This window comes from Atractosteus spatula, chromosome 21 (genome assembly GCF_055471065.1).
Source record: "Atractosteus spatula isolate fAtrSpa1 chromosome 21, fAtrSpa1.hap1, whole genome shotgun sequence".
Lineage (NCBI taxonomy): Eukaryota > Metazoa > Chordata > Actinopteri > Semionotiformes > Lepisosteidae > Atractosteus > Atractosteus spatula.
The window spans coordinates 1,672,878-1,693,460 of NC_142726.1; the positions used below are offsets into that span (position 1 = coordinate 1,672,878).

At 46.1% G+C, this 20,583-nt stretch overlaps 1 protein-coding gene across 2 annotated transcripts; it reads left to right on the forward strand.

Annotated features, from left to right (window-relative positions):
- The first annotated feature begins 144 nt into the window (after window positions 1-144).
- Window positions 145-19,414, forward strand: zdhhc7 (zDHHC palmitoyltransferase 7). 2 transcript variants are annotated; one of them, XM_088938547.1, is made up of 8 exons: window positions 145-453; window positions 4,585-4,675; window positions 9,149-9,455; window positions 11,264-11,388; window positions 11,846-11,942; window positions 12,844-12,925; window positions 13,984-14,114; window positions 17,241-19,414. In XM_088938547.1, the coding sequence occupies exons 3-8, from the start codon at window positions 9,159-9,161 to the stop codon at window positions 17,418-17,420; spliced, it is 912 nt and encodes a 303-aa protein (XP_088794673.1). In that variant the 5' UTR covers window positions 145-453; window positions 4,585-4,675; window positions 9,149-9,158; the 3' UTR covers window positions 17,421-19,414. The 2 variants fall into 2 exon arrangements, with proteins under 2 accessions (XP_088794673.1, XP_088794672.1); XM_088938546.1 differs by having other exon boundaries at window positions 180-903.
- The last annotated feature ends 1,169 nt before the right edge of the window (window positions 19,415-20,583 follow it).

Below are 20,583 nucleotides of genomic sequence, written 5' to 3' on the forward strand. Positions count from 1 at the left end.
AAGATACAGGCTAGCACCCTCCCTTCCACAGCCACCCAATAGCGAGGATCAGGCCATGCTCACACCAAAATAAGATCAGCTCTGCGCGCATACTCGCTGCAGCGCTCGTGTAGGGGGAGATGGTCTGTGACGTCAAAGATCTGCGCCGGAAGAACTGGTCTCCTAGGTGAACACCTGACGGGCTTGTGCGTCACTTTAATGATGCACAGATGGAAAAAAAAGCAGTGTTTTTGTCCAATACCGGACGTTTAATGTACAGTTCATCAGGTGTGGGCTGTCTTTTAATTGTCGTGTTAACTAACGTGTGATTGCAGTGATATGTTAATCTTGTGTTGCGAGCCATCTGGAAGACGCATCTTTCCGAACAGGCTTCGAAAACAAGGAAAGAAAAAGCACATTGGATGTCCGAAAACCAGAATCTCCCTTTCAACAGTTTACAGTAAAAGGAAAACGGTGATTAGTATTTAAATTTCATTCGTTTGGTACATGGAAGCGTTAAAAGTCTAAAACTGTAGCATATCCCAAAACTAAGATTTTGTTTTAATTGTGTAGTTTGATCGCGTATTTTTGTATTACGAATTTAAGAATTGGTGGGGGTGTTTCCGCCCCCTATACTGTAAAACAGAGGAAGGTTCTTCACAGACCCCGGTATCGACTATCTGCGGGCAAACGCTGAACTACGGGGGACGAAGTCCCCGAACTCTTCCGATCCTGTCCGTAAACAGCCGAGTCTGAAACGCCGAAGAATTCCGGAAAGACCCGAAGCAAACCCCGGAAGTGTTTTTTTTACGTACGGTGTGAGTCAGATTACAATGGGGGTAACTGCAATGAAACGAATCAAATCTTTTTACACTTAACTGTAACAAAGGAAAATACTACAGCTTCCGAAACAAGGACTATTCGGTAAGAGGGGCATCGCAGCAATCTATGTTAATATGCGAGTTGAACATAAGAAAATAAATCGCTGGTACACATGTATATTAGAGCTGGTTTATTTGTAACGAACAGTAGCTTGCTAATTACCCAACACGGAGAATCGTAAATTCTCCCGAGCGGAGTGTGCAATATGTTGTTTGATTTTGTGTTTTGCTATATTAAACAAAGCTTAGATTTTTTTTACGCTCACGAGAGTGAAATGTTTTCACACATGTCATAACGTTGCCTTTTAACCTTTCCTGGTCTGAAATACCGGTGGCTGAGCTAGCAACATTGCCAATCGCAGATCTATTGCTATTAATCTGTTAGCGAATGCAAACCTGTTTTCCAAAGAGCCAGCTCTCGCCCCGTTAAAGGTGCAGTAATTTAGGAAGGGCATATGTATATTATTAAAGTACAGGGCTGGCTGAAAATCGGTAAAGCGCTCTGTGTGGCATCTTCTGCGGTGAGTGATTCTGAAGCTAATGTATTAAATCCTCCGTCTTTAACTCCTCTTTCGTTTGTCAAAATAGCCTGAGCTCATCTGCTCACGTTTAAGTAGGCATCCGCAACTATTTACATTAAGGTAGGAATTAATAATACCTGTGTACAAGGTGAAATATGAAATAACCAGAGGGAATGGCCACTTGTCTGCCACAAGCTCATTTTAATACAGGCATGTTATTGGCGAAAAGTGTTTAACTGCTCCTCGTCTGTACAGTAGCTTTGCTTATCGTACTGGCTTAAGGCGCAAGGTGAAATCGTACTTCGAAATAATTTACTTTTTTTATCAGTTCCTCGAAAATCTACATTAATAATAAACGCTTCCTTCTGGGAGGAAAACTCCGGACAGCTGGCGAGCACGCTTCGTGAGCAGTGCAGCAGAGAGATTGTTTTTTTACAAAAATGCATCCCCAGCCTCTTGCGATTTTAACAAACATTTGACGACTGGGGTGGGTGTCTGAAGTTATCCTTCTGAAGGCTGTGCTGGTCACTGCCGCTAAGAGCTTTTTGGGCACAGGGGGGCCGAGAAACGCGGTTTTAAACTGTTGCCATTTGGAGGGGGGGGGGGAAAGACGCAATTCAGCGGCGTAAAGACTCGACGTGAAAACACTTTGTATCGAGTGAGCGTCCAGGAAGTTCAAGAGGGAAAAGGAGATGGGGCGTCTTTCCCCCGGCTGCTCGGAGAAGTTGCCGTCTGTGATTGATGGGTTATGTGGGGCAGGAGCGCTGTAATTGATCTCGGTGTCTGAGACAGGCCAGAACTCTCCCCCCCCGGTGGAGAAAGCTTGGTACTTTATTGAAACGGGGGGGCTCTCTCAACAACAGTGCTGAGAGCGAAGCTCTGATTCCTGATCACATTTCTGGTTTAAAAATGGAATCATGTAAAAAATAATACTATTAACGTACATTTGTCCTTCCATTTTCCTGAACATTGTAAGTGCTCGTCTTTCAGCGTGAAAGCTGAGACCAGGGTCAAAGGAGTTGTGTTTTCGTCTCGGCAAAGGTTCAGTGTGAATTGTGTGTTTGGTAGGGCGAGGCTTTGGATTAGTGGCAATTGTTTGTACAAATGCTCTCCATTAGCCTTTACGATTCTGCTAATTATAATGGTTGACAGCATTTCTTTTTTAGTACGTTAAAATTAAAAAGGTTTAGCTTTATTCTGCCTCCTTAGACACCTGCGCACCTGAAGTCAGTTAAAGAAGAGATTTATGTTTAACTTATGTAGAAAATCATTTTTAAAAATCATTCTGAATCAGAACGTCATTGTGGTTTTGAATTCCCTGTGTTTGCTCAATTTGTTCTTGTCGTTTTACATTTGGGAGAATCTGGGTTAAAGATCTAGAATTCAGTTTTAAGCACATTTAGGTTGTGGATATTTAAAAATGTAACTGTACAACCTTCTAAAACTGGGCTGTAGGTATTCTCAGTGGAATTGATTTTTTTTCTTCAGTGGGGTTTCTTGCTCTTGTAGAAATCTCCGAATGGTATTTGTAGTATCTGGCCAGAATAAAAACAGCATCTGAGAGGTCTGGGGAGGGTCTCTTTTGTGATGGCAAAGAGCTTTTAGTGCATCTCACCCCTTCAGCCAGCTCGTTAAGGGGGTGTTCTACCCTAGAGGAAATCTGGGACTCCCCCCAGCCTCTCACAAACTTAGCTCCCCAAGGACAAGAATCATGTTCTAAATAATGGAAACGACGATCAGATCAGTCCTATGAGTGTTGTCTGGTGTAGAAAAAAGGAGGGTGACCAGTTAAAGTGACCCAAAAACCTGCTGAAGTTACCATTTATTGAGCATTGAAAAGTAGACCAGGTTGTTGCTTTGGGCATCCTTAAAATAACTTCACCCTGGTGCTTGAAATCTAACGTGAGTAACTAAAAAAACCTAGAAACTGCATTTACTGTTTCAGCTCATGCATTGAGCATTCTCGCATGGTTAAGTGTGGATTGCCTTTGCATTTGGACTGCGTGCTTTCAGAGTTTCTTCTCTCACTGATAATCACAGATGAGAAGTCCACAAGGGCACTTCTGCTGCAGACTCCCGGTCTCGTTATGTTGCTTTACAAGCGTGCCTCGTTACACAGGGCTGGGCCGTGTTGTGATTTATTTTGTTTCTGAATGCGTCTTGGTCTGACGTTGCACGTTCCAGACGGACTCACAAGGCACATGGGTGGCCAAGACTTCCCAGAGTCAAACGAGGCAGGAAGAAAGCCAAACTAGAGAACAGGGTAGGCTGGTTATGCTAATTGGTGTGTTTACCCCCCCGCTGCGCAGTACTGTACTTCTCATTCTGATCAGCGGAGCACAAGGGATGTAATTGGCACGAGCTGCAGGCAAGTCGGAGTTTGGCCAGCCCGGGGTTCGCCTTGGGCGCTAAGTTGGTGCTGGGGGCTAGCGTGAAGAAGCCTGCAGCACTATCCAGTGACCTTGGCGAATCCGTTCTGCGAGGGCTGACGCCCGAGAAACCCGAGCTTGTACATGAGCTGCATCGATCACCCGTTTCTCAGAGGCTCTGGGCTCTCTTGGAAGCAGCGCAGGCTGGCGGTGTGAAGGATTTGCTGGGATCCCCTGGGGTTCTTCTGTCATCTTTTGTTTTAAGTTGTTTATCTGTCTTTTGACATTGCAGCTATAGCCCTCCACCTTGTTTTCTCACCACAGATAAAAACAAGCTGTCCCAACATGCACAGTAGAGCTTTTGTAAAGGCAGGGGTGCTCTGAGTGTGACTTGTTTCATGCAAAATTTGTCGCTGAAATAAAGTGATGCACTGCTTTTATTTTGCCGACAGCAAGAAAATGATTGCATTGAAGTAGTTAGCTGTGTAGAACATATGGAGGCACAATCTAAAGCAATTTAAAAGGGGAACATGGAGTCGTGTGGCAAAAAGCCCTTTGATTGCTGGCATTATTTTTATGATTATGGCACCACTACATTAAAGCTCATTTGAAATTGGTAGCAATCATGCAGGCTCTCCTGGTGTATAATCTGCAGCAGGGCTCTTTCATTACAAAGCACGTTTCAGTGCGTGGAAGCTTGGAAAAGAGGTCGCTTTTAGTCCTGGCAATAAATCTTGGTTGTCATGGTGCATTTTACTTGGGCTCTTTGTCCCCGAGCAGGTGGAATATTGACACGCTTGCATTCTCAAATGAAGGCTCTGGGTGTGTTTCTAGGTGTCCGGCTCTTGAATGCTGTTCGGTAGACCTCGCTCGGCCACGGGCCTGATGAGTGGACGGCATGCCTGTACGAGACTGAAATTCTGAGGTGAGTTCACGGGGACTCAAGCTTGCAGGGGGGGTGATAGTTGTCAAATAAACAGTGATGTTAAATGGGGGGCTTTATCCTATCCTGGGAAGAAAGGTCGAGGCCCTTGTAAGTACAATCCTCCTTGTGCACAGGCACTGAAATGAGCAGTTCTTGGGTGATGTTCTGAAGGAACAACTGTATCTCTTTTTCCTCAGTTTGGTGATGGTAAAATGCAAAACTTTTAATTTTTTTTAATAATGCTCTGATTAGCCGGTAAGTAAAAAGCATTTCTGCCCCGCTCCGCTTTGACCCCTGGGATTTTCTGGAGGTGATCCCTGAGGTCAGTTGCTCGGAACCCGATACTGTAAGTTGTACGCGTGGGCCTAACTGCTCTCCTGTAGCACCCCTGACAGCAGGCCGAGAATAGAGGCAGCAGCTGGAACAGCATCTGTTCTTCCAATTAGTGCTCCAGTCTTTTCACTCTGGAGCTCTTTGGTGGGAAAATCAATACTTTGCTCTTCTCGGCTGAGGGCCTTCCTGACAACGAGCTTCTAGGTTCGACCTCGCGGTGAAATGGGAACAAGAAAACAAAGTACTAGAATTAGTTGGTATCCGGTTAAATAGTTCATTGTTGGGGCCCCTATTCATTACCTATTTTTTTTTAACTTGTCTGGCGAAGAAAATAGCTCTGTTCTGTTATTTCCTGAAGACGAAAGCGTCGCGCGGCTCCCGATGACGCTGGCCTGTGCCAGCCGCGTGCGGGCGGATTGAAGCCGTCTCCAGTAGGGCGATGACACGACCTCTGTGGTTTTCCTGTTGGGTTGTCGCCTTGACCTTGGAGCTCTTGGCCCCTTGCCTTTCACTTATCAAGGAGCAGAGCTGTACAGAATTAGACACACGACTGGGATTCGTTCAGGGGCATGTGGCTGGCATCCAGCTTCTCGAGACGGAGGGAGGCGGGCGCGTCTCCTCCGTCGTGAGGCTTCACGGTAGGTTCTCTCTGTTCCCAGCCAGCGGCCAGGGGAGCCTGCCGCCAGTTAAGCAGGTTGCCAGCATGTTGGGCTGCCCGCAGGAGAGCCATTGCGGCAGCCCAGCCATCATCGCAGCCAGCGGGCGCTGTGCTGGCGGGGGCAGGGCAAGGAGCAGGACGAGGTGGGGTTACCGGAAGGAGGACCGGAAGGGAGACGGTTTCCTGCCGGCGGGTGCGAGGACAGGCCAAGGACCCAGGGGCTTGTGGTGTCTGACGGCACAGGCCCTGCGTTTCCGCGTGTTCCTGCCGGGCTGCGTCTCTGTGCGTTTGCGTCTCGGGGCAGGGCGAGATTTTCCAATCGGCTTCGTCGAGAGTTGAGTCTTGAACAGAAGAGGGGAGGATGAGCGGGTCTGATTCAAGTGCCGTCGAAAGCCTTGATCTTGGTCTGCTTGAGCCCCCGAAGGGCGGAGACTCTAAAGACGCGCGTGGGAAATCCGGAATGGTTTACTTGGGCCTCAGCACAGGCGGCATTTCTTACGATTTCTTCACGCGTTGTAAAGTGTTCTCGAGTTGTGTTGTTGGTGCCCACTTCCCGAGATGTTTTAGAAGAAACGTCTGGCTGGATAGATAAAAACTGCGGAATGAAGAAGATGTACTGGCTAAGCGAGAGCAAGTTTTCCGTTGTTTTCTGGCAAATGCTAAATGCCGTCTTCAGCTTCACATAAGCTTTGTAAATTCATGACAGCTATTGGCCCTTTCGTTTTTTTTAAAAGCGTTGATGAAATTGTTATTGTTCTAATTTCTGTTATTTGTTTTAGACTCTCTGGAATTAACATGCTAAAAGGTATCGTAACAGTAGAATATATGCTCTGTGGTAATAGCGCCGGTGGTGTGTACTTTAATCTTTTAAGTATTTTAAGTGAATTGAGAGCATATGTTCATTTACACTGATGGCTTGATATGATGATTTTTTAAAGCATTTATTACAGCAGTCTGAATGAGGTACCATTCTCATGATTACAACAACAGTGTCCCATGTGGGACCTGATCCCACTCTGCTGCAGTCTGACCATTCCTGCATGGCCTGGTCACTCACCACATGCCCTGACATGGACGAGCACCCACAGTCAGGCCCTGTGATCACGCCCAGCATGACAGTGACTCACTCTCCATCCCATTACAGCCATATTGCAAGAGGAACTTCTTTTGTTCACTAGTCCGCAAACATAAAAACAGTTCCTGGAAATTTATTAAATCTCTTTCCCCCTTTTTTTTTCTTGTCTGGCCTTGGCCAGTTTTTTTGTAACCCAGACAGGTATCGGTTTTCATATTTAAATGTAGCCATTCAACAGCCATGCCATTGCAAAACTTAAGGAATTTAAACAAGGTTGCATCTAGTCACAATAGGTGTTTGTCAGCAGAGAGAGAGGTCTCTTACTGGCAGGTGGAAAATTTGTTCTGTCTTAATGTGGGCTGTCTGTAAGCTTGCCATGGTGGTTTTGCAACTTGAAAGCATGAATGCCAAACTAGAACACATCCTTTGCATTCTTGTCATCTAGAAATGAATTTACAGTATTTTATAATCGCTGACGGAGCCCTTCACTGGTTTTTAATGCTGATTTGTTTCAGTAATGGCTCAGTTAATGTAGAAAATGTGGCCAAGTATGATATGGTCGCTATCGAGAGACTTCATGCTTTACCAGAAATATGCATTTTTTTGGACAAATTTATTTCTATTGTTGCCCAGTAGTTCCTTCAGCTAGTGTCATTTTAACATGAAGCAACATTGCGAGTTTCTTTTTTTGACCCCAAATTAGTAAGAAGTCATTTGGATCCTGTAACCTCTCAGCAGTTAACGTTGCAGGGTTATTTGTCATTCTAATTACAGTGCCTGATCTTTCAGGGTGAGAGTTGTCACAGATGATCTGTGTCTCGGCTGTCTCCTTGCTGGCCCTTTTCTGTGCATTCGCACAAGGAGGAAGCACACCGCCGTCTGTGCCAAGGATACAGCTGGCACAGAGTCCTCTCAGGCGGTCAAGTCAGGCAAATGCTTCCTTGAGGAAGGCAGCTCTGGTCAGTGTCGGTGTCTAGTGTCTCCTCTTTTGCATTTACTTTGCTTGAGTCAGGTGAACCCATTTTTTAAAATTCATTTCTTGAGCTGTTTGTCTGAAAATATTGCCCACTCCCATTCTTGTTTTGGTTGGCCGCTGGTATTTATGTTACTTCATCTTTCCTCCGAAACCTTGAACCTCACCTTTCTATCTAGAACCTCCTTTAAGACAGAATGTCTTGAATCTCGTTCTGTTTCTTCATTGATATTGTGTTTTAGAAAAAGAGATTTGGATTTTGTTTTGGTATCTAAACTAAGTTTAAATATACGAATAAATCGCCACTTTCCTTGGCTTGCCGTTCTAACGCCAGTGGAGTTTTTTTTTTTGCTTTCTGAAGAACAAATTGTATTTATTTCACTCCCAGTGTTAAATGAAGGTTAGAACAGTGACATGATCAAGCAGGAGTTTCTGTGTCTGATGCTTTATACCTAATTAAATATTGAATTGAAGAATGTGCACGTCTGTGCTATAGTGGAGTGTTAATACTACTACTTAGTGGTGTTATTCACGTGACCAAGCATGAGTCCTGAAGTGGCTCTTGTAAGGGAGAACTTCAGTATGTCAGAGTAAAGTAGCAAACTCACAAGCCTGGATACAGCTTTTCAAGTAAACAAAGTAGAGGAGACTTCTTTTTTCCCCTAGGATGTTCTCCCAGGACAGTCTTCTTGATTATTTTTGACTAATGTTTCACAAATTCACTTGTAGTCTTTAAGTTCATGAGACAAAGATTTTTGATTGTTTACTCTATCCATAGATCCATTTCCTAACCAGTTTATCCTTTATTATCCTTTATTATTTAAATAAATGTTTATTTATTTATACAGGGCTGTGGGGGAGATTGAGCCTATCCCAGCAGGCAGCAGGTGCAAGGCGGGGTACACCCAGGACACCCTGGACGAGACACACAGTCCCTCACACAGACGCACACTCATACCAGAGCCAATTTTCCCAGAAGCCGTCTAGCCTATCAGCATGTGGGGCTGTGGGAGGAAACCCATGGGGGCTCAGGGGGAACACACAAGCTCCACACAGACAGCACCCTTGGGATTGATCCCAGGACCCCAGCGCTGCAAGGTAGCGATGCCCCCATGTTTTCTCATGGGTGCACAAATCCAACTTGGTGTGATCAGTATAGATAGTACAGTCAGACTCTTAAAATGTTTGTCAAACTGTCTTACACTTTTTTTTTGAGACTTCTAAGAACAGCCCCTTGTGTTTCTAACACTGTATGTAAATCTGGGCCTGGTGTGAGTGTGAGCTCATCAGTGTGTGCCCTGCCTTGGATTGGCGTCCCATCCAGGGCGTACCCCGCCGGCAGCTCTTGGCCTCCCCTGCAGCGGAAGGAAGGAGGAGGGATGGGCGTGACTAATAACTGATCTCGGGGAGCGCATCAAGTCTGTCTTCTCCCAGGTCAGGGAGCATGCAGTCTTCGGGCCACCGGCTTCGTGATGTGGAGCACCATCCTCTGCTGGGTGGGGAGGAGGACTTCGAGGGGCCCCCAGGTGACGGGGAGCGCGTCTGGTTCATCCGGGACGGCTGCGGCATGATCTGCGCCTTCATGACCTGGTTCCTGGTCCTCTACGCCGACTTCGTGGTGACCTTCGTCATGCTGCTGCCCTCCAAGAGCTTCTGGTACGCCCTGATCAACGGCGTGGCCTTCAACTGCTTGGCTGTGCTGGCCCTGTCCTCGCACCTGCGCACCATGCTGACTGACCCGGTGAGTGGGTGGGCTGGGAGGGAGGTCAAGACACAGGGGATTGTGGGAAGGCGGTAAGAGCCGTCGGCTCCGCAGGTCTCTCATATTGTGTTTCACTGTACAGGAGTGACCCACTCAGTCCTTTATATCTTATGGTTTTATGTTTTAGCATGCCAAGATAGTTACACAGCACAAAGAGAGTTGTTTGCCTTTGTGATGTAATCTCAGGCATCTCGTATATTCTCCGGCATGTGTGGGGTGCAGAGGTCTCCCTGGATGTGTGTATATTTGGGTCCCCCAGCTCCGTGTGCGATTTCTTTCCTCTGCTGTTGAAGGTGCTTACGGTGCCTTTTCTGCACAGAAATGCTGCTGTGCTGTCAAAAGCGCACCGGCAGCCTTACCTGAGTCAGCCAGAAACCAAGCAGCTGAGGGCAAGGAATTGGGAATTGATAGAAAACAGAGATGTTTTTTTGCTCTCACTCTGATTAGGAGCATTGTGCTGGGGGTTTTCCTAGACCTGCCCTGAAGGACAAGCTCTTCCCCAGTGTATAGAAATGTGAGACAGAGAGTGGCATTGCACTCGCACTCACAAGGTTACAGTGTAGAGAATATTTGTCTCGTTAATGCAGCTAGTGCAGAGATGCTATGAAAGACTGAGAAAGACAGGAATTCAGACAAATTCATGTTTACACCAAACAGCGACAGAACAAAGGTACGGTCGCTTTTAACCAGCTTGAGGCTATCGCCAGTGCTGAAATGGAGAAGAGATGTTTAAGCCATAAAAGTTCAGATTGTCCACCTCAGGGGTAACCGTAAAATTACAAAGAATCTTTTTCTCTAGTGTGACACCCCTGGGGCCAAGTCACCTTCCATCCATCCATTTTCTGAAAGCAGTTTGCTGCTGGACAGGATTGCAGAATGGTCGCAGAGCCTGTAGGAACCTGTCACGCACAAGGCAGGGCTGAACCTTGGACAGGTGTCGCACACTCTCTTTAGAGACGGCGGTTTTTGAAAGTTGGGAGGAAACCAGAGCACCTGGAAAAAACCCTGTGTGAACACGGGAGCACACTCAGTCTCCACACAGAATCGAGCCTGGGGCCCAGTTACAGTGAGGCAGTGTTAACACTATGCTGTCCACACCTTCCCTAAATTCTCATGCTGATCGTTTAATCAGCTAAACTCTGCAGACGGGCCCCGGTACGTTACAGGAGTGCGGTGTGGGTGCAGAGTAGGAGCAGACACTCTTCCTAATGTCACTCAGATTGGTCTGTGTTTGCAGGTTACCTGCTCACTGTCTTCACCATGCCCAGGATTCCAGGTGCATGAGGAAGTCTGACAGGAATATTGTTTATGTCCGATATGTGGCTGCAAAGGGAGGCAGGTCAAGAGATCACCTGCACCTTGCAGTGCTTTTTGTTCTTGGTGTGAAAGTCCTTAGAAGAGCTCTGGGAGTAAGCACCGTTTATTAGAGAGGGGACTGAACAGGATAACATTAGGACTGGGGGTACCTTACAGCTTGCAAGGAGGAACCCACACTTCTAAACAAGCACCAGCTTTCCCTGATAACTTTTAAAGTTGTGGCCATTGACTCACTAACTGAGGATAATGGTAAAGTTCTGTTTCCCAGTCAAGAGCAGGTCTTGCCCTGATTCCTGCGTGGTGCAAGTGCATCGTTCTCATTCAGGTTTGACAAATCCCAAGCGTTGCTTACAGAAGCCAAAGTCGTGGTTGCCCCACAGCAGAACAGGGGCATCAAAGCCCATTTTGCCCCTGCCTGGGTCTGGAAGGGCACTGCTGGTCCCCTGCTCACTGTGCTCTGTGCTCTGCAGGGTGCTGTGCCAAAGGGCAATGCCACGAAGGAGTACATGGACAGCCTGCAGCTCAAGCCAGGGGAGGTCATTTACAAGTGTCCCAAGTGCTGCAGCATCAAGCCGGAGAGAGCCCACCACTGCAGGTGAGGGAAGGAGTGCCCTTCTCGAGCACAGCGGCACCCCCTGCGGGCCCTGGCGAGTTCCAAGCGCGTCGCCAACTTCTCTCCTTTCCCGCTCCAGTGTGCCACCTGCCGCTTGTTCCCGCCTTTGTCGGGATTGATTGAGTGAAACGAAAATCGATGGGCTCTCGAGCACCAGGACCTCTGCCCGATGAGCGCTTTCATTTGCGCTCAGAGCAGCTGAAACAGGAACAAAATGCAAACTACTGCAGCCATGTGGGTTTCCGGGACGAGACGCTGTCTTGACAGATGGGTTGAGTTTGGGGTGAATTGGGTGATTGCTTAAGATAAGCACCGGGATATTTTGTAGCATAATTGAAGATCCTACAAGACAGCAGAAGTAACAGAGCACTTCGTGTTTTGAAGGTTTTTAATCAGATGTAATGTGGTTTCATGATTCTCTGTTCCCTCTGCTCCACAGTATCTGTAAGAGGTGTATTCGGAAAATGGATCACCACTGTCCCTGGGTCAACAACTGCGTGGGGGAGAACAATCAGAAGTTTTTTGTGCTCTTCACAGTGAGTAGAGCCTCTTCTGAGGTGGATGTTTTAGTTAACACAGGGACTCGGGAGGCTCACCTGGTGTTGGCAGGTGTGTTTTTTTATGAAGAGACATAGAGTGGAGAACAGAGTGAGTTTCCCCACTGTCAGCTAGTACTGAGAGAATTTTAGCTGCTCTTAATGGACACTGCTTGTGTTGTACCTTGTCCCTTTGTGCACTTTGGTTACTTCTGTAATGAGTGTGACAGGCCTTGGCAAAAACCGCCTGCCTGTTTGCAAGATGCACGTCAGAATACTGTAGGCAAGGCATGTCTCTGAAGCGGCGGGCATCATTTTGAATGATACTAAACATCTTCAGGGCCTCAAAAGGTGCTAGCCCAAGAACAATTTGAACCGTATCATGCAGGTGTCGTGAGTTTGACCTTTTTTTTTAAACTTGTTTAAAAGAAACTCCTATGTGTTTTGTTTTTCCCCGTTTCATGCAAATTGGTGTTTTGGGCTTTCTCATGTAAAGATCTCTTCAGGGCCATGCTTAACGGAAAGGAAAACAGGAAGCTAGCTGGCAGGGCCGGTTAAACTCTTGCACTGTTACATCATGCTGTATAAATAACTTGTTGTTGGATTAATACTTGATGTGAAAGTAGTTCCTCCCTTAATTATGTCTGAGCAACAGTTAATAGGCCATGAACACCTGAACGAGGAGACCTGGGATAGAAAGCTCCCGGCTCCACTATCCTTTTCTTTTCATGTTAATTTTTTTAGGTATGATGAGGTATCAGGGAAACGTAAGGATTAAAAAAGCTCTGGTTCCAAAGAAAACCAGTGCTGACGGTGTTGTAAGATGTATGCCTGCTTTTCATTTTGGTAGAGATGAATTGTTGTGTCTGAGCATGTAAATGTTCTTCCTCTCTCTCTGCAGATGTATATAGCAGTCATTTCCACCCATGCGCTCATCCTGAGTGGACTGCAGTTTTTCTCCTGTGTCAAAGTCCAGTGGAGTGGTAGGTGTCAGTGACCATAGACCTCTTTACAGGCCAGGCATGCAAATACCCAAGGTGCCTTTTGTTACATTTAAATTCGTGATTTTCTACAAATCATCCTCGGACTGTCTGGGTTCGGCTTCAGCGTGCCTCAAAGAACACCGCCCGCGTTTGGTGCAGCATACTGCCAGCTGCAAACGCACATCCTCTGAATCACAACTTGCCTGGATCCACGCGTCTCTGCTCACCTTGTAGTCACTTGAGCTGAGAGTTTTGTAGACTTGAATCCAACCTCCTTGTAGTCTCCTGTGCTCCTGTGTGAAGACAAAAGAGGTTTGGTTCCTCTAGCTGCGTGTGTATGTGACAGAGCTTAGAAGACTGTATTGAATGTTAGTTCAGCCCCATTATTGTAAGCAAGCAAATAATGTAATCGAATGATATCTACAGTGGTGTAAGAGCTGCAGCAGATAGTACCTGTGGCCCACCAGTATAAAGCACCAGTCGTTCTGCTGCTCCGGCACTGGGGATGTACAGTAGCAGTGCTGAATGGAATAACCATTGAGCTCTCTGGGAGAAGGAAAACGATGCTGGACTCCCAAGGTTAATGGACATTTGTATAAAAGCTGTACCGATTGCATCCGATTGTGACTCTGTTTAACTATATGTGACTAGTCTTCCACAAATTCACTTGTAATGTTCATGACACGTAGCAAGTTTTTCTGACCACTGAATCCAATTCAGGGTCGTGCAGGGAGCTGGAGTCTATCCCAGCAAGCCACAGGCATAAGGCAGGGTACGCTCTGGTTGAGACACCAGTCCATCGCAGGGCAGACAGACACAAACACACACAGACATGCTCTTACCCACACCAGGGCCAGCGTTCCCAGAAGCCAATTGACCTATTAAGTAATGGCTGTCCTCAAATCATTTTGCAGCCTGTGTGTGGTAGGTTTATAGCAGTGTGCTCCAGTGTTGTAAAAAAAGATTTTCAATCTTCAAATGACAATGCTGGATGTCCACACTGTTGGAGCTGCCCGAGGACTGACTGACGGCTGGACCGCTGCTGTATTTTTCTGCAGAGTGCAGTGACTTCTCCCCCCCGGTGACCGTCATCCTCATGATCTTCCTATGCTTGGAGGGGCTGCTTTTCCTCACCTTCACTGCCGTCATGTTCGGCACCCAGATCCATTCCATATGCAATGACGAGACGGTGAGTGAAGTACAGGCTCTGCAATTGTCTCCTCTGTGTCTCTCTTTATATATGCAGATATTTACAGGCTGTCTTTATTCACATGCATAATCTACATCCAGCCTTCTCTCTATTAATCCACTTGCTCATGGTACATTTGCACATTTCCTCTTGCATTTTCAGCTGCAAAGCACTTGAGCAGTGATTTTTTTTTTATCCAGTGTTAAAAAGTTCTGTGCATGGAAGTTCTTCTGAATACTCAGTTTCTAATTACGCTAAGCACTAAAGTATCCTAACGTAACATTAAGAAGCAGATCTGCAAGAATAAAGAACGTATTCGGCTCTTTTAGTCAGCAGCCTCCTTGTGCAGGAGATATTTCAAAATACCTTCAGAGGCTGATTGCTGAAAGCAAAGCCTTAAGCTTGGGTCTTGCAGCCTAATTAGAAAAATGAATGTCTTAGGACCAGCAATGCAAACACAATCTTTGAATTCATGGCTCTTCTGCTTTTCTGATCATTAAAAAATACACACCAGACTAATATGGCTTAATATTAATATTTTGTATAAGTTGAACGTGGTCATATCTACTGTAATCCTTTTACTTAAACCTTTGTCTGAAAGCCCTGTTGCAGAGAGGTGTGGTTTGCCAGTTGTATGGCTTTCAGCTCTTCCTATGTGGAGCAGATAATACTGTTGAGAATCATGAGGTTTGTTTTTTTTATTCTATGGTGGAATGTATTTTTCTTTAGTGTTGGATCTTAGAAGATTAACTCAAGTTAAAAATACCAACATGCTTAGATTGTTTGTTCCTATTAAATTATAGGTCCTTCTCCAAGGTTTGATCAGAAATCAGTTTTAAAATGAATTACTAAATGTCAAATTTGTAGGTTTTGCAAGATTTCTGATATGTGCCCTACTTCTTCATTTATGTGTGCAATCTGCAACAGACATTGGGTAACTTTGTTTGTCAACATGGTAATCTCATTATAGTACGTAGAAATGCTCTAAAACAATTTGCCCAATAATTCCAACCCTTAGAAACATTGTTAATAATTGCAGGCGTACAGCTCAGTTTAAAATGCTGAATATCTGAGCACTCAGAAAAAGAAACATTTTATGCATTCATGTTTTTTTAAATAAAGTGTAGGTATGTGAATATATATGGATATGATTAAATATTTTGGTGGTATTCTGATTAGTTGATCACAACTGAGCATAATACAGGGGGGTGATGTTTGACTGTGGCACGAACACGATATCGCCGCATCAGTGAGAGAACTGAGCGTGCACAGGCGGTGAAGTGACTCGACTTGTTGATTATCTAGGGCTCAGAGACCAGTGAACGGGCACACGATTGTCCAGGCTCAGAACCTGGTGCAAAGCATGTGTTGCAGATGCACTGCACCAGGTTTTGTGGTGGCCATGCCTGAGACTGTCACAGCAGACCGTCTGTTAACCTAACCTGCTGATGACAAACGTTAATCAACATAATGAATTTAACTACTTTAGGTGTGTTCACTAAAATGCCAGTGCAGCTGTAGCTTGCAGTAGTAGTCCTTGATGATGACTTATTTATTATTGGTTGGTCCTTTTTGATACTCAGTATATAAGTAAAGAGTCCACAATAAAGAAGTCTTTCTGATGGACGGACCAGTACAGTACCTGACTTGAGTTGGGTATTGAATTTGAAGGGAGAACAAATATATATTTTCAGGCCCATTACCACAGAGAACAAGGTTTACTATTCTGGTACAACTGATCCAGCGGGATTAACAAGGATATATTTGGAATTTTCCCTGATTGCAGATCCCAAGCACTGTCCAGGACTGGATTGTACAATCGCTACAAGAGATGGGATTGTGCTCTTCCTGCGTATTATTGTCTGAGCACTGCCATACAGTTCGTATTCTTGGTGGACTTTGATGGATACTGGGAGTGGAAGACTGTCATGCTGTCGTGAACTGATCATATGCTAATAAGAATTTGATGTAGCAATTCATTTTAGTCCTGTATGCATAAGAGACGTAAAAATATGGGATTAATCACTTCTATGATTTTCTTTTTTTAGTGCATACTGATTAGTGAGATAAGGTTTAAGGGACTTTGTTGGCCATTTAGACCGGTTCTTTTGAACAGGATAACTGCAGTTATCCCTTTTGTGTTCTGCTGTTTAAATGCAGAAAGGCTTTGCCCAGGAAGTTCCTACTGTAAGTAACTGGTAGAAATGTCGAGTACAATACACAGCTTACTTGTTACGGAATGAGTGTTGCATATTAAAATGTTTCTCAATATGCGCGTGGAGAACACAAGTTAAAGCCACAAAAAAGTTTTATCACTCATCGTGGTTTGCAGTGACTGTTTTATTGCTCGGAAGGTAGCAAGTGTGCGTACATGAGGGAAATGCAAAGGCAGGATGACCCTGTTGTGTTCCAAATGCCATGCATTCAAAATCTGCTCTTGCCCCGATTGTGTAAAGGCTGAAGTATTGCTTTGAAGTGCACTCTGCAGTTAAAGAGATGAGGCCAGAGTCCTGAGAAGCTGGCATCTTGTTCTTCGTGAGTGTAGATTTCTGCCCTGTCTGCCCCTGAGGGGCACAGCGATGCATGTGGACTGGGGTAGGTCAAAGTGAAACAAAGGCTGTCTGTGGAGGAGAGCTCTGTTCATAGCGTGTGCTTTATCTGTTAGAAAGAGCTCTTTATCGCATTCTCCTTGAGGCAAAACAGGGAAAAAAATCAAACCTGTCCAAGAATGTTTTCATCATGGGCAAAGCGGAATAGTTTACTCTTCGAGGAGGGGTTCATGAAGGATTTCTGCAGTCACTGAGAGGTGTGCTTGACTTAAATGGGTTTTAGAGGTATCGCGGTACCAGCCTGTTTAATCTGTCTGCATTAATGATTCACGTTTTTATTTCAAAAACATTTTTAACAGCGGCACAACTAGCTGTAATGTGAGTGCTCTCTCCTTTTGTGCCTGTACAGTTCCATAATGGTCTCTGACAGTACTATAGTTGTTTCCAGCGGGTGCAGGGGCAGTGTTGTATGTGTGAAGGCGTGCGCTCAGCTGCGCCCTGTCTGGCCGGCCTGGGGATAGCAGCTCTTGCGCCCGGCCCGCCGGCTGTCTAACCCGCGCCTGTCCCTGTCCGGCAGGAGATCGAGCGGCTGAAGAACGAGAAGCCCACGTGGGAGCGCAGGATGCGCTGGGAGGGGATGAAGACCGTGTTCGGGGGGCAGCCGTCCCTGCTGTGGATCAACCCCTTCGCCGGGCTGCGGCTGCGGCGCCTGCTCCCTCGCGCGGCCCGCCGGGGTGGCCCCGAATTCTCCGTGTGAGGCCCCTCCTCCCCCCACCCACCCCAGAAACCTTCAGTCTGTGGCACCCCCCCTCCCCACCCCCAGTCCTTCAGTCTGTGGTACCCCTCTCCCCCACACGGGCCGAGGACGGAGCAGCCCCCAGCCGGGCAGACTGGACAGCCGCTGCCTCCACAGGCATATCGGGCGCCTCTCCTCCCCCTGCTGCCTGCCACGGTTTAAGACCTCCCCAGCCAGAGCTGCACGAAGGAGCTCTGCTGCACAACACACAAGGAGCTCGCCTGGCGCAGCGCCAGAAGGCGCTGGGGAGAACCGTCGACTCTTCGTGCGCAACACTATAAAAGCCTCCGAACGGTGGACGAGACTTCGCGGGGAGCCCCAGACCTGTAGAGGCGGTTGCGTCGGAGGGGACATGGTGGAGCTTGTCTGGGGAAAGCGGGGCTGTCCCACGTGCTGTTTTTATTCCCTCCCGACATGTCCTGTGTTTCTATATCAGTGCTGCTTACTTCTTTTTCTAATTACTAGTTTCTAATTAATTCTGGGTCTGTATTGAGTCCACAATCCACAGCACATGGCAGTATTGGTCTTGACCAGGCCCACCTAAGCCAGCAACTACAGGACTGACCAGCAGGCAGAGCAGCTGGAGAAACTGCTGTACAAATCCCTTGGAGAGTTCTTAATCAAGGCATTTCACTCTTATCTTTCTCTCTCTTCTTCTGTTTGAACCTTTATGAGGTGTAGTTTTTAGAAGGCTACTGCAGGACCTTCATTTTACATGCCTCTAAGGTAAATGAATGCAGTATATTAAACAAACAGTCATTATTGTTGATCCCCACCTCCAACACACTCTTCCTTTCATTTTCTATTAGGTAAGACTGTGTGTCAGCTGTCCTTTCATTATGAGGGTATCCAAGACACAGTAGTGCTAGTTATTGCTGTGCAGCAGCCATTGATCAGGATAAATACAGGATGTTGTCAGAAGCCAATGCATTTCCCGAGCTGGCCGTGAGGAGCACCTCGGGCGCCCTGCGGAGGGCAGAGCAGGGGAGCACGAGGTTGGCGTGGCTGAGGCCCTGCTGCCCGACCGAGGCGCCCCTGAGCCTGTGAGTTTTGGAAGAATAGGCAAGGGCATGCTGATCAGAAAGAGCAGCCCGTGGAGTAGAAGACCCTGGGCTGGAGAGAGGGGACAGGGCACTCGAAATGCTCTTGGGCCGAAAGCGAGTTGCACAAGAGGCAGGTGTTTGAAGCCTGCAAGGCCCTGTAAGGTGTGCAGCTTACTTGAGCTCTTTTAAATTGTCGTATCTCCAGCTTTGTTTTTTTTAGCTGCGAGGTGTCGCTCAGTGTTAAACTGTTAAACTGGTGAGCTTGGCAGCCTCGGACAGGCCTGCTCTTGGAGAGCCTGTGCCAGGAGGCCTTGTCGGCGTCAGTCTCATGGTATCTTCTGTTCCATCCCTTCACAGCTGCTCTTGCTGAGCTCCGATTGTGCACAACTGTCTACAAACCCCTCATCTCTCTGGGTCAAGTCAGTGGGGCTGGAATAGATAGTAGATAATTGCCTGTACTGTATTGATGAGTCTCCTAAAGGCCAAATATTGTAAATGCACACTTTCCTAAAACAGTATAAAGACTGCATGTATCCGACTTTTTTAGGGAAAGTATACATAAGCTGCCATCGATGCCAAATTAAAAATCGTTTTTTTGCAGCTGGTGATTAAGTGGATAAGTCACTGAATGAACAAAAGTATTTCATGTATTTGTTTTCCTCGCATTACCTTTTAAGCTCTTTAACCTCTTTCTTTTTCTTCTTCCCATGACTCAAAAGTGAGGTTGCGATAACTTTAGACAAAATCAAGGAACTCTGTATTTACACATCATGACGCTAATAAAGCATTTAGTTCTGCACCTGGCCTTTTCAGACTGTGCCTGGTGTAGCGCCCCGTTGAAGACGATCAAATCATCGCTGTCCTTTGTTGGAAAACTGTGATAAGAATAAATGGCACGTGTTTGGTTTTTAATCTCATTTGTTGTTGTTGGTAATCTCACTGGCTCATATAATTTCATATACATTCCATTTAAAAACATCAGTATGCTTGTGTTTCAGCAGTCTTTTATGCACCAGTCACTACCTCATTCATAAATGTGTTGTGTAATCCTAATAACTCATAGTAAAACTGCACTTCATTTTTAGAGCATCAGAAGTGAACGAAATTGGGGATCTCGGTCATATTAATTACGTTAAGAGTGTATGAAATCTGCAGACATGTACAAACTATTACACTGTATTTGAAGGTGCTGCAGGTACAACTAGAGGAGAATTCTGCCAGTGTTCCACTGTGGAGTGGTGAAGAAGCCCAGTTTCTGTACAGTATACTTTTTATTTATGGTGGTAGTGGTGTTTGTGGAGCTTATTTTCCTAAACTGTTGCATAAAACATGCATTTCTGTTTGCTGGTGGAAGGGGCGAAGCTCACTGCCTCTGTGCATCCAACGATGCCTATTGGAAAATACTCTGTAATGCTCATTGTGTAATGCTAGAGCACCGAACTTTAACAGGGCTGAGTCAATAGGTGTCGAAATTTGGAAATTATAAAAAGAAGAAGAAAAAAACGGGGAGAGCAGGGGGAGATGCAAATATTTTAGATCTGTTACTTGAAAACTCAGCTTCTCTCGAAAAATATTGGAGGATTTTAATTTTCTTCGTTTTGAAAGATGGTGGACATTTTCTAGCGTGGTGTTCTTTTTTCATGATAGAGTCATTAGGTTTTAACAGGGTGTGTGAAATGAAGTCAGTCGCTTTCACTCCGACGGCAGCCTGCCTTGGGCTGTGGACAAAATCTCGGAGCCTTTGAAAGCCTGTCTCACGTCCTCCCCCTAGCGGAGATGGTGCGAAAAAGCAGGTTGCCGGTAGTCGGGCAGTAGCACTGAAAATCCCTCTCGCAACTTTCATGTTAATAACAATAATATTTAATAATAACTGCTTACACTTATATAGCTCTTTTCTGGACATTCCACTTAAAGCGCTTTACAGGTAATGGGGACTCTCCTCCACCACCACCAGTGTGCAGCCCCACCTGGATGATGCGCCAGAACGCTCCACACACACCAGCTCTCAGTGGGGAGGAGAACAGGTACTGACCAGGCTCTCACCTGATGGACTTCGGTGGGCTGCCAATTAAAAAAATAAT

Coding starts and splice junctions, on each gene's coding strand:
- zdhhc7 (XM_088938547.1), top strand. CDS start 9,159: ATGCAGTCTTCGGGCCACCGGCTTCGTGATGTGGAGCACCATCCTCTG. Junction 12,926..13,983: donor TGTCAAAGTCCAGTGGAGTG/GTAGGTGTCAGT, acceptor ATTTTTCTGCAG/AGTGCAGTGACTTCTCCCCC. Junction 14,115..17,240: donor CCATATGCAATGACGAGACG/GTGAGTGAAGTA, acceptor CCTGTCCGGCAG/GAGATCGAGCGGCTGAAGAA.